Source organism: Trachypithecus francoisi, unplaced genomic scaffold (assembly GCF_009764315.1).
Source record: "Trachypithecus francoisi isolate TF-2019V2 unplaced genomic scaffold, Tfra_2.0 Lachesis_group2, whole genome shotgun sequence".
NCBI lineage: Eukaryota > Metazoa > Chordata > Mammalia > Primates > Cercopithecidae > Trachypithecus > Trachypithecus francoisi.
In genome coordinates this window covers 160,025,525-160,039,177 of record NW_022681465.1, presented here as the reverse complement: position 1 = coordinate 160,039,177, position 13,653 = coordinate 160,025,525, and the positions used below count along the sequence as shown (strand labels likewise).

Below are 13,653 nucleotides of genomic sequence, written 5' to 3'. Positions count from 1 at the left end.
TAAACACAGACGTTTAGTAGAAACCCTCATAGGTGTATCTATCCCTTGTAACATCATTCTTGCTAACATAATGACTTTTCCCATTGGCCCCTATTGGGGCAACTGCCCTGGGCCTCGAGCCTGGCTTACAGTACTATATAGGATTTCCCTCCACAGGGGTGGGTATAAAGTCAATTGGTAAGTTTCTGCCTTGCCTGTGCTATCCCCATTATAAGGCATCTAGCAGGTGTTGGCGTTGCTGCATATTGATAACGTCAGTCTCTCGGATCTCCATCAAGGAGCACAGCTGGGATCATTTCCCCTCTGTCAGTCTTTATGGTATCCTCCAGTGCTATAAAATCGATCCAGTATGGGGGCATTTTCCAGCTCGACTTTGGGTCCATGTAGCCATCGCCACTTGGTAGATCCACTGATGTGCTCAGGGGCAAAGTCTGGCCATTTGTTTCAGGATCATGGCTCTGAGTCTCAGAGGTAACCCCAAGAGTTTGTGAGGCCTGTTTTACAGACCTTGCCAACCATTCACAGGAAGTGATGCCATGCATGGTAGTGGGTGACGTTTAAAATTTGTATAGCTTCAGGGAGATTCTTAGTCCAGTCCTAAGACAATGTACGTAAGGCCTGCCCCTGTTGGGTTATATGGTAAGTGGAACTTTCAGTCTATATTTTGTTCTGATGCCCAGTGCTTGATATTATGACCTGTGAATTGGGGCCTCAATCATTATCTATCCTTTTTGGTATGCCACACATGACGTTAAGAGCAGTGAGGGCTGGGCATGGTAGTTCACGCTTGTAATCCCAGCACTTTGGGAGGCTGAGGTGGGTGGATAACTTGAGGTCAGGAGTTCGAGACCAACCTGGCCAACATGGTGAAAACCTATCTCTACTAAAAGTACAAAAATTAGCCAGGCATGGTAGTGGGTACCTGTAATCCCAGCTACTTGAGAGGCGGAGGTTGCAGTGAGCCAAGATTGTGCCACTGCATCCCAGCCTGGGGGACAGAGCAAGACTCTGTCTCAAAAAAAAAAAAAAAAAAAGAGCAGTGAGACATTTGATGATCTTCAGCTGAGTGGCATGTTTTATTGGGAAGGCCTGTAGCAGCCCCGTTGTGTTCGTACAAGTTAAGGCATACCGTTTCTTTCTATTCTGGGGCAGGGGACCAATATAATTGACTTGCCAGGCTTACATAGTTTGTATGGCTCGATGTATGTGACTTGGTGTGGAGGGAATCTTTCTAGGTCGCAGTTGCGAGCAGATCTCATGGTTCTGAACAGCTGCCAAAACATTTGCATATTGGATACGGATGTCTGCTGCCTTTGCTATGGGCCACTCTGTGATTGCCCCTGGTGGTCGTTTTTATGATGTACACATACGGGAGTTTCCTCGGATGGGCTTGGGCAAATTGCCTGCATGTGAGTGAGTAAGGGCATTCACCTTTTGATTTCCAGGAGGTGGTTTGGGGTTATGTGCATCCATATGGTACATCACAAGATGGATATCCCTTTCCTGTAACCTGATGTGGATGTCTTGCCACATGGACATTCTCCAGAGGAGCCTGCCCCAAACTTGCCAGTTGTCTGTGGCACACTGATTGATCCACATGGTAAGGCCTCTGTATGTAATCCAATTATCTGTGCAAATGACAGATGGCCAGGGCTCGTGGGTGATGAGTATCCAAACTGCCTGTAGCGTGGCCCATTGACTGCTTTTTCCTAATTCCCGTTCTAACCATACGTTGTCGGTGTCCATTTTCACCATGATTGCCAGTCATTGGTGTTGGGTGCCTTTGCTAGACCCATCAGTGTATTAGACCCTAGTAGTTATCAATGGGATCCCTTCATATATGGTGGTTGGCCTAGTAGGTAGATTCATTGCCATGTCGGCCCCTTCCACTTGTTCAAAGTGGATGGGTCTGAGCATTTTCTGTGGTGCCTGACTTAGACTAGGACTCATGGACAAGACACCCCCTGTTGTAGATAGGCATGCCACTTCAGCAGAGTGTGTGATTGTATTATCCCAGGGGCGGGCTTGGCTAGAAGGCCCTCCATCTCCCCTTTTATAGGAGAGGCACTTTTGATTGTGATGGTTTGCTTTCTGGTGATGGCCTCCATTTGTTGCAATGCCCTATATACAGCCAGAGTTGTTGCTCCGGGACTATATAGTGGGATTCTGCCCCCTTCCATAATTGAGACCAAACCTTACAAGTACCATTACTGTTAGTTGCTTTTGCCACAAACACCATTTCATCCCTGTGGTATCTCTAGTGACTTCTAATACAAAAGGGTGCTGTGGCTGTCAGGCACCTAATGCTTGGGCTTGTTTTACCAACATTTTCGCTTTGTCAAATGCCTCTTGCTCTGTATGTGTCCAGTCCCACTTTGCATCCCTTTTTACTAGGGTGTGTAAAGGCTGGAGGGTTTGTGTTAAATAAGGGATGAATATTTTCCAGTAGCCTAATAAACCAAGGAAAACATGAAGTTGCTTTATTGTCTGAGGAATAGGCTGCTGTGCTATCTTATCAGTAACAGCTCTGGATCTGTTTCGTGTCTTACCCAGCCAGGTAATTCCTAGGAATTTGATGGCTACACTGGGCCCTTGTATCTTTGGGGGATTGACTTCCTATGCCCTGTCCTTTAGGCTGTCTAAGATGGTATGCAGGGCAGTCTCCAGATTTGTAAGAGATTCTGGGGTTAACATTATATTATTGGTATGGTAAAACAGGAAGACTGAGGTAGGCAAAAAAGTCTAGACAGGTCCTGTGCAATCATATCACGAAAGATGGTGGGGCTGCACAGATACTCTTGTGGTAGCACCTGGAAAGTCCATTGTTCACCCTCCCAAATGAAGGCAAACTGCTCCTGTGAATCTTCTGCTAAAGAAATGCTTTAAAAGGCATTAGCCAAATTAATCACAGCATGGACATTTCCCAGCTTAAGGACCATTTGCTCTAGCAGTTGAGCAATACTGGGCACATCACTCTGTTTGTGATACAGATGGCATCTCTCTGTTTAGCTGTTTAGCTCATGGCAGTTTACTGTCATTTTCTAGGCATCATCTGGCTTATTCGCAGGCCACATAGGGCTGTTGCAGGTGCTCTGAACTATTTGTGCCTTATGCAATTCCTGGATTGTTCAGGTGATTTCAAAGCACCCCTGGCAGGTGGTATTGTTTCATGTTAATTGCCCGCCTATCCCAGGGCAAGTGTACAGGCATTCAATTGGCCCATCCCCTTTTTGTTCTTTGATATTTTCTGGACTTGGTCCTTGTTTTGTTTTGTTTTGTTTTTTTGAAAGAGTCTCACTCTGTCACCAGCCTGGAGTGCAGTGGCATGATCTCGGCTCACTGTAACCTCTGGCTCCCAGATTCAAGAGGTTCTCTTGCCTCAGCCACCTGAGCAGCTGGGACTATAGGCATGCACCACCACGCCCAGCTAATTTTTGTATTTTTAGTAGAGATGGGGGTTCACCATGTTGGCCAGGATGGTCTTGATCTCTTGACCCCGTGATTCGCCCGCCTCGGACTCCCAAAATGCTGGGATTACAGGCGTGAGCCACCGCACCCGGCCGGTCCTTGTTTTTATCTAGCTCGTTAAGGTCCACAAATAGCTCCCCCGTATCATAACCCTTTTCAAATTGGAAATGACTTAGACATTCAATGAGGACCTAAAATAATTTTAAGATTTTAAACTATACAGAAGTTTAACCTACACACATTTATCTCATTTACTCAGTTTATTCATTTTTAGTAGTTTATCTACATTACTTGTGAGAACCAAGACCGTCAACAAAGCTAATCATCATTGCAAGTTATTTCCCTGTTAACCATTTTCATAGCTTGTGAATATCAGGTGTTGATCTAAACAGGCGCCTTAAAGTTAAACATATGGGGATTCTTGCTGATAACTCAGAAAATTCAGTTGTTTTCATTAAACCAACAATATCAAATTAGTCGTGCTTATCAAAAAAAGTCATACAAAGATCATTTTATTTTTGGCTGGGTTTACAGTCTTCTAACTTTCATGTAAAACCCTGACACCTTAAAGTATCTAGCAGAGGCAAATATAAAATGTTTTTTATCAGTAGACTCAGACAAAAATGTATGCTGACACTTTTGAAGATACCTTCATTTTTATTTACTTTTATTTAAAAGCCAACTTATTTACCACAGATTACTGAATTCATGTGAACTTGAAAAGCATTTGGACTTTATACCCATTTATTTATAGTTTTATTTGGTAGCATGTTAGGACATATAATACATGCACATATATAATGTATTTAAACATGTGTATACGTACATACACAAAGATCTGACACTAGCCATAAGACTGTACAATAAATTTGTTATTTTTACAAAAGACAGTTGGACCCAAATTACTTTTGACAAAATTGGGACCTGTTACGACTAAACTCTATTTTCTCCCATAGGTAATCCAAGGAAAGCTGTGGATCAAAATTTGGGGTAAAGCAGTTTCCATGGCAGTTTGAATTTTAAAAACCTCTTTTTTCCTTTTTTTTTTTTTTCAGTTTCAAATGAGTTTTATTGTTTATATTTTAACTAGAACTGGCTTAATTGTATAAAAAAATTGTATAAAAAATTGTATTTAAAAACTGGCTTAATTGTATAAAAAAAAATCTCCAAATAACCTTGAATTAGTGTGACCATAAACAGTGAGTTTTATCTCAACACGGGTGGCTTAATAACAGCAGATTCAAAGCATGTGGAAAAGGAAAGAGAAACAGCATCCGAAGATACTATTTAATTCTATATATAGTTGCAGGTTAACCATTTGAGCTCTGAATTTTTTGTTTTTGTTATTTGCCCATCAGTTTTAGACTATGCACAAGAATATACAAGAATAGGCCATAATATGTAACCTGTTGGTGTCCTAGAAAACCTGGCATGCCTCTGCCCTTCTGCAGGAGTTTTTACCCTTTCTCCGTTTCCTGCTCTCATGATTTCTCAGTAGCTACCCTTATTGCAACAACAGCACATTTATTATCTTTATCGTATTTTAATATCTTAGCTTCTTACAATAGGTGATTCAGTTTCTGCCAGTGTTTTCCCAGAGTCCACAGTGGCCCGTGAAGGTTGAGCAGTCAGGCAACTCTACCCCACATGCATGTTGCCAACCGCCCTAGGATTCTCCCCGCAGATGCGCCTTCCTAATTCATCCATTGGTTTCTCAGATCCTGCTCATGACGCCAATTGTAATGAGAAAAACCTGGAATTGTATTTTAAAAAACCTTACCCCAAACTGGGAGGGAGCAAAGAGACCAAGCATGTCTGGGACAAGTTCGGCTTGGCTAGTAGATGAGTTTATTGGGACTTATGCATGAGGCACTCCTGAATGGCAGCGGGACAGCTTTAGAGATCTGTGCCACCTCCCATCTCTAAGCTAATTTTCTGTCTCTTTACCTACAATGTGTGTGTGATGGGACTGTTTCCCTTGTAGGTTCTCAGTTATTCTCCAGGATGTTTGGGTTCTCAGGGACACCTATTCCTCAGCTAGACACCATGGCCTTGGCCTTCCTTCAGGGAAGGAAGTGGAACTGGCCTTCAGGGTTCAGGCAGTGGACATGTACCCTTAAATAACCTGGCAGGGGACCTGTCACACTGCATAGGTAGTTCTCAAGTTGTGGCCCCATTTTTGCCCTAAGGCAGCACAGAGTCTAGCCAAGAAGAAAATCGCTGAGGTTGGAGATGAAAACAAAAGGCTTTGGTTGAGATGGTAAAGGAGGTCCTTAAGAGTGGTGGAATCAGTGTAACCAGAAGGCAGTGCTGGAGTCTGCCTCATGAACTAGGGGTTTCTTCTTGGCATTCCCCTTTTCATTTCGTCAAGTGTTTTATCCAGGTTTGGCATGGCATAGTTCTGAGCCAGATACATTCCAATCACATTGCCAAAGTAAATTCAAGCAGGAACTGGAGCGTGATGTCGGCAGGGAGGATGGGGAAGGCAGGTAGGGCGCAAAAGGCAGCTGCAGCTCTTCGGGCTGGTCTGAGATTCTGCACCTTTTTTTTTTTTTGAGACAGAGTCTCACTCTGTTGCCCAGGCTGGAGTGCAGTGGCGCAATCTTGGCTCATTGCAACCTCCGCCTCCCAGGTTTAAGCAATTCTCTGCCTCAGCCTCCCGAGTAGCTAGGATTACAGGTGCATGCCACCACGCCTGGCTAATTTTTGTATTTTTAGTAGAGGCGGGGTTTCACCATCTTGGCCAGACTGGTCTTGAACTCCTCACTTCATGATCCACCCACCTCGGCCTCCCAAAGTGCTAGGATTACAGGCATGAGCCACCGCATCCGGCCTCTGCACTCTTACAATGGCTTCCCTTCTTTCCTGGTTTTACTCTCCCCAGTCACTTATTCCTGTTCCTTTGGATCCATTCCCAAATAAATCACATACACAAAAACTCTTGACTCAGGCTTTGCTTTCAGGAGGAAACCTGGGCTAAGACAGTCGACATAAGAGTGGTCCTAGAAGGCAGACCTGCAAGGAAGGGATTCACAGCTGTGATGGCTCTACTTTCTACAATGGAGTCATGGCCCTCATAGGAAACATATGGAACCCTGGAACACAGAATGGGAACATTTGAGTAGATTAATGTGAGAATTTTGAATTCCTGGATTCCCCTAAACCTTCAAGGCCAGTAGAAGCAGCTATCTTTCTCCTGCTATAGGAGACAAGCCTCTCCTTGCCTGGAATCCTGCCAAGACTCCTCCTAAGACAAGTGGCCCCAAAGTGATGCTTATTCTCCTTGATATCCCCTACCTCCCTTCATTGCCTGCAGACCAATAACCAGGGTTAGGTCTCAGCACAGCCAAAGTGGAGAAATACAGTATCTGACTTACAAGCAAATAGCATACACATTGAAAAAACTACAGGACCTATGTTCTGGCAGGAACAGGGATAACAGGCGTATGAGGAGAGGCGTAAAAATGTATCAATCTGGGGGCACTCTCATTATTCAGGGATTAACATCCAAGCAAGGATACATAAAACCATTCTGACAAGCTTCTGAGACACTTCTTTGAAACTTGGACACAATGACGACCTTCGGAAATGAAGTAGAGAGGCCAGAACTTCCTTGGCAGAATACCGAAGGAGTCAGAAGGCTCAGAGGGATAAGCATGTTAGATTGTAGTTATTATGCAAGACCAGATAACCTACTAGAAGACTACATTCCCATGGGAAGTCCAGAGGCCACTCTTTTCACTGAGGTAACACAACATGTAAAGGTGAGGAATCCTTAGTGTCAGTGGGGATGGTAGGACTCAGGAATTGCAGAGACCAGATGGGTAACAATCAACGGAGGCAGGGTAGATATAATAATTACCATAAAACCAAATGGCAACCAGAATGCTTTCACCTATAGGGTTTATCTGTGGCAACAGCTAATATACTATAGTGTCCCTAGGAGTTAACTAAATTGGCAGATGACTGGGTGTTACATCACTGTAACAGCAGCAATCCCCAAAATCAAGAGCTCATGAGCAAAAGGCAGATGCCAGCTGCCATAATGGGAAATAGTATTTCCTCATAAATTTCCTCGATCTAGGCCAGTTCTCAGGCTCAGAGCCTATTGATTTAAGGAATGGTCAAGTCTTTTTATAGACGAGCCCTCCAATGCTGCCAAAAGTAGACAAGATAATTATTTCCCCAATCTTTCCACATGAGGGATCTGTGGCCTTTTATCAGAGTAACTCTGGTCAGGGAGAAGAAAAAGAACCAGACTTTCAAAGGTACAGAGTATGAGCTGGCATCAATGCTGGGGGGAAATATGATCATGGTCCCCCCATGAGAGAGGCTCGTGAAAGCCAGGTAAATGGAGTACTCATGCAAACAGATCCAAGAAGTCTGAAGATCCACACTGTAATAATTTCCTTATCCCTAAGCAAATAACTGGGACAGATACTCTAGCAACTGGCAGTACCCTAACATTTACTCCCTATTTTATTAAGAGCCCTATTTTATTACTCCCTATTTTATTAAGGTAGGAAGGGCCAAATGACAGCCCCTGATACTTACCCTCACCTGTCTTATTAATTTATTAAATGAGAAGTAAAACCACATCCTGGGTGGTATTGCAGAGATTAATTTCAACATCAAATATTTTCTTCTTAATATCCTTCAGTCAGGCGGATGAAAAACTGTTTGCTTTTATGTGGGAATAATAGCAGTACATATTCACTCTCTTGCCTCTGGGCTATGTTAATTCTTCTCTCTGTCACAACACAGTATCTAGCAACTTTGATTGTCTCAATATTCCATTAGACATCATGGTAGTCCACTCTATTGATGACCTAATGCTAATTTGACCTAGTAAGCAAGAAGCAGCAAGAACTCTAGATGTCCTAGTAAAGACATGGGCATGCCAAAGGATAGAAGATAAAAATATGAAGATTCAGGGCATTCATATTGTTCAAATTTTTTCTTACCTTTTTGTTCTAGAATAAGTTAAATGGAAGTAAAAGTAGACAAACTAGTAAAACGAATCCCTAGAACCACTATTCATAGCCCATATTATTTCATCTATATCCCCACCAACTTCTTCTATCCCATATTATTTTGAAACAAACGGGTAAAGTTATCAGGGATCAGTAGTCATACCAGGTTATCCCCTGTAAAGTAAAGGCAAGTTGTTGAGCTCTGTATCTTCCAACACTAAGGCGTAGTGCTTGGTGGAGTATTCTTCTGACCCATCTATTGGGTGCCCCCGAAGGCTCTCAGTTTCGGGTGAAACCCAGAGCAGGAGAGAGCTGTACAGTGTGTCCAACTAGAGAACAAGCTTCTCTACCATTTGGTTCATATAATCCATCTGATACAATGGGGCTAGAGGCATACATGATGAATAAGGCTGCGGCGCAGAGTCTCTGATATGCCCTAATGAAAGAGTTTCAGCACAGATCTCTAAAGTTCTGGAGAAAGGCCATGCAGCAGAGAGTTATTTGACTTTTGAAAAACAGCTGTTTGGCCCCAATAAAAACCGAGAGCCTAGCAATGGGACATCAAGGGTCTATGCAACCAGAGATACCCACTGTAAGCCAGGAATTGTCAGAGTCTATCAAGTCATAAGATTAGGCAGGTTTAAGCCAGACATGGTGGCTCACACCTGTAATCCCAGCGCTTTGGGAGGAGGCTGAGGCCAGAGAATTACTTGAGCCCAGGAGCCTAGGAGCCCAGGAGGCAACACGGCAAAACCCCATCTCTAAAAAATACGGAAAGAAAAAAAATTAGCTGGGCGTGGTGGTGTTTGCCTATAGTCCCAGCAACCTGGGAGGCTGAAGTAGAAGGATCGCTTGAGCCTAGGGAGGTTGAGGCTGCAGTGAGCTGTGATCGTGCCAGACTTATCAGCAATCCATCATATAATAGGAATGGTAAATTCAGGATCAGGACTAAGCAGGTCAATAGGGTGTTGCATTTAAGTCAACAAAAGGTGGCTTAGACTCCTATGACACTTACCTTGGCTATCGGCTATACCAACCCTTCTGTCTTAGCTCAGACCTACAGCCTTAGTGGGTAGTTCTCTATAACCAATTGATGAAGGGAAAAATAGCCCTGACTCACAGATGGATTAGCTTTAGACATTGATAGTAGTTAAAAAAAAAAAAAATCGTTCCTCTAACATAGCTTCATTTAGTGGGTAGCCCTAAATAACTTTGAAGGGAAATTCCCCTAGTGGGCTAAGCTGTAAGCAGTATACCTATCCATTCAGTTTGTATGGAGGACGAAACAATTCCACATAGAGGTTTACATACACTTGTGAGCAATGGCAAATAGTTGAGTGGTATCTGTTCAGCACTCACGTATGTACAACCTGGAAGTGCAAGGAGTTGACCAATGGAGACAGAACTAGGAAACAAATACCTCCTCATTCTATATGGCTCTTTAGAAGTCCCCAGTGGGATTAAACCTCAGTAACCCATAGCAATAGGGATGAAGACAACACTGAGGGGAGGAAAAAGAGCAAGGCACTTGTCTCTGGTGCAAATTTAAGGAGGCACCAAGAAATTCAGTAACCAAGATTAATTATACTTAATGCAATATTTTTAAAAGTAGAAATTAATGCAAATACCCATGAAGAACACAATATCAAAATTTTAAGTAAAGACAGTATTGCTAATTTTCCCTTTATTCTTAGGCTCCATTAGGGCTTCACACAGTACTCTTACTGATCCTGGTCATCACCAATAACCATCTCAATTTCAGTCTATGTGGGCTTTACCTCCCTCCCTGTTCACTCTCCTCCCTAGTCCCTCGCTTCTGTTTTATGGTATCACTACTCAAAATAAACGATCTTATGTAAGTTCTTGTCTCCAACTTTGCTCTATTATTTGGGGTAGAGTAGGGAGATGAAACCCAAGCTAAGTAAGATAATGACCATAATATATCGTTCGAAGAAGGATACTTGTGAAAATACAGGAGGCTCTATTAATAATTTCACTGGATTAATAGGCATAAATCAGAGCTGTCCTAGCACATCAGGATGTATAGTCTTATTACAGGTAGGAAACTGAGGTTCCAATCCTGAGGAGGGGTCAGACTGGAAGCTATACAAAAAGAGGCAGAAATGTCCCTCCGCCTCTTAAACGGGGCCTGGAGAAACAAACACACTTGTGCAAAATCTCCGAAAGGTGAGCTCTTCACCCTGTCAGTTTTATCTGCCTCGTGAACCCCAGGGCTCAGGCTCCAGCTTCGGGCTAGCTCACACAACAGCAGACAGGCCTTAGGTCTGGGCACTGAGCAAAAAAAAAAAAAAAAAAAAAAAAAAAGGAGGCTGTGGTCCCTGCTTTGGTTACCCTGCTGGGTCTGAGCGCCAAATCGGATCTCCTCCTTCTCTTTCCCTCCCTCCCTCCTTCTGTTCCTGGACTGGGGACAGGCCCTTCTGCAAACAAAAGCCTTCCAGTCGGAGAAAGCTCTGGCAGCCTGACACGATAAAGCGCCCTGGGGGCGTGAGGAGAGCAAGGCCTCAAAATCAGAACCCAGCGTGATGACAGTGCCTCCATGACTGTGCTCCCGCAATGGGCAGGCTCCATGTCCTGGCGCCCGCCCGCCCATGGACCCGGCGAGGGCTTCCAGGCTGGGCTCAGCCATTCCGCCGGCGTGCGGGGGAGGAAACTCGCCTCCCCGGCACTCGGTTGTCTCCTGCCCCCGCCCTCCCTCCGGTCCGGGCCCATCTCTGACGTAGTGTGACCTTGCTCATCCCTTCCAGGCTGTGGGCCTTGTTTTCCCCGTGCAAGGTGAGGGTCCTGGCTGTCCGGGCGCCGCCAGGGGTGACCGAATTGAGCTCTCCTAGGACTCGTGGGAAATGAGCTCCCTGTCGGCGTGTGCCAGCTGCCTGCGCCGGGCGCCACAGAATAGGGCGCGCTCCTGCCGCTCCGCCGCCCGCAGAAGTTTCCCGGGAATCGACTCCACCGACTCGCCCCTCCGCGCCCCGCGCGTGGCCGCCTAAGCTCAGCCTCCAGATTAGAGGAGACCGCGGAGGGAACCCTGCCGGGGTCTGGGCCCGGGGCTAAGCGACCTGAGCAGGTCGAGGGCCGACCTCTCCGAGACCTTGCTCTCCGGCGTCGGCTCCTCGCTTGCGCCCGCCCTCCCCCGTGGGGCCCAGGTCTGGGAATCAGCGCTCAGAGGTGGCTGGGGACAGCCGAGAGCGAGCTTCTCACCCGGCACGCGGGCGGAATGGCTGAGCCCAGCGTGGAAGACCCCGCCAGGTCCTTGAGGGCGGGCGGGCGCGCGAAGCACTGGGCGGAGACAGCCGGGAGCCCAGCCCCTTCCCAGCGCCCTCCCCTTCCCAGCGCCGGGCCAGGGATGGGGGTGTGGTCCCAAGTGTACAGTGGCATCAAGCTCGGCGCAGAGCTCCCGGAACGCTCCAGCGCCCTCAGCCTGTTTCCCAGGACCGGTCCCCGGCTGCGCGCCCCAATTTCCAACAGCCTGCCTGTCCCCGGGAACGTTCTGACATCCTTGGGGAGCCCCCAGCTACGCGACACTGTCCCGAGAACGCTCTCATCACCCGTAGTTGCAAGTTTCGGAGCGGCAGTGGGAAGCATGCGGGACTACGACCAGGCGATCGCCTTCCTGGGCGAGTGGGGACCCTTCCAGCGGCTCATCTTCTTCCTGCTCAGCGCCAGCATCATCCCCAATGGCTTCAATGGTATGTCAGTCGTGTTCCTGGCGGGGACCCCAGAGCACCGCTGCCGGGTGCCTGACGCCGCGAACCTGAGCAGCGCCTGGCGCAACAACAGTATCCCGCTGCAGCTGCGGGACGGCCGCGAGGTGCTCCACAGCTGCCGCCGCTACCGGCTCGCCACCGTCGCCAACTTCTCGGCGCTCGGGCTAGAGCCGGGGCGCGACGTGGACCTGGGACAGCTGGAGCAGGAGAGCTGCCTGGATGGCTGGGAGTTCAGCCAAGATGTCTACTGGTCCACCGTCGTGACTGAGGTGGGTGCCAGGCCGAGACCGGGGACCCGGGAGTGCCTGACCCTCCCTCTGCGTCAGCCCCACTTGAGACTCCCCGCGCACTGCCCGGGTCAGCGCTCCTCTCCCCTTCAAACCTGCTGTTCATACTTCCAGCAGCGGGTGTGCACCCCAAGAAAGAATAGGACTCACATGAGGCGCATTCCTGGGTCGTTTCTGTCCAATAAGGAGGTGATGGAGAAGGGAGTTTGTCACCAACTGTCTTTTCATTTCCGATTTTCACAACAAATGAAGTTCTCCAAGAACCTAGATGTGGCCTTGGGGGAAGCGCAGCCCCAGGCTACCCAGACGCACTGCTTGAGTCACCTTCCTGCCAGGCATGGGAGGAGGGGTGTGAAGGACCTTGTTACTGGGCAGGGCGGGGCCAAATCTTGTCTGTTCATTGGCCACAGACTTCTGGAGGCATCAGGAGGTGTACTGCTGTACCACATACTTGTGAGGTTTGGGGTCCTGTCCTGAGGCCCCATTTTCTCTAAGACAGCAGATGACCTCCCAAGGCTCATTGGGTGCAAGGAAACAGAGAAGGCAAAACCCCAGCTGGAAGCCCTGGCACTCAGGGACCTCTCTGAGCACAGGGTCAGTTGGCAGGCAGGGGCTGTAGCCCCTCAGTACCCTGCGTGATTAGTGGCAGGCTTTCTAAGCTCCAGGGATGAGGATGCACACACACTTCCCTGTTTTTCCTGCTTCACATCTGGTAAGGACCTGGGTAGGGATACACCTTCCTTCTGAGGAGAGCATCCTCATGGAGCCATTGCCTGCTATTGGTCAGGCAGGCAGGATTTCCCTGCTGCTAAGTCCCTCCTCTGCCTTGTGCTCCTCCCAAGAAAAACCTGAGTGGCCTCTGGTAGTCCCTTATCCCTTTCCTTCAGCACAGTATAGCAGTCATCAGACATTGTGTCCGGCCTTGTGCTGGGCACTAAGGTGTGGATATCTGGGGTGTGGAGCCTGCCCTCAGATGCCCATGGGGCACACTGGCTGTGTTACTGAGAAGGCTAACATTAACCCCGGTTAGCAATAGGGTTCTGGAACCCAAATTCAAGTCCTGCCTTGCTTGCTATGTGACCTGGGATAAATAAATCACCCTCTCTGTGGGAAAATAAGCAGAGGAAATACTCTAAGAAGGGGTGATACGATTTTAGCTGAGTCCGAAAATGTGAGCAAGGGCTGTCTAGGCAAGAATATGGG

The 13,653-nt window shown here is 47.1% G+C and overlaps 1 protein-coding gene across 1 annotated transcript in view; it reads left to right on the top strand.

The window, feature by feature from the left end:
* The first annotated feature begins 10,993 nt into the window (after window positions 1-10,993).
* LOC117065898 (solute carrier family 22 member 4) overlaps window positions 10,994-13,653 on the top strand; it is a 50,122-nt gene continuing 47,462 nt past the window's right edge. Inside the window, exon 1 of the mRNA XM_033181300.1 lies at window positions 10,994-12,432. Coding sequence (XP_033037191.1) covers window positions 11,674-12,432 — 759 coding nt within the window. The 5' untranslated portion in view covers window positions 10,994-11,673. The remainder of the gene's footprint in view (window positions 12,433-13,653) is intronic.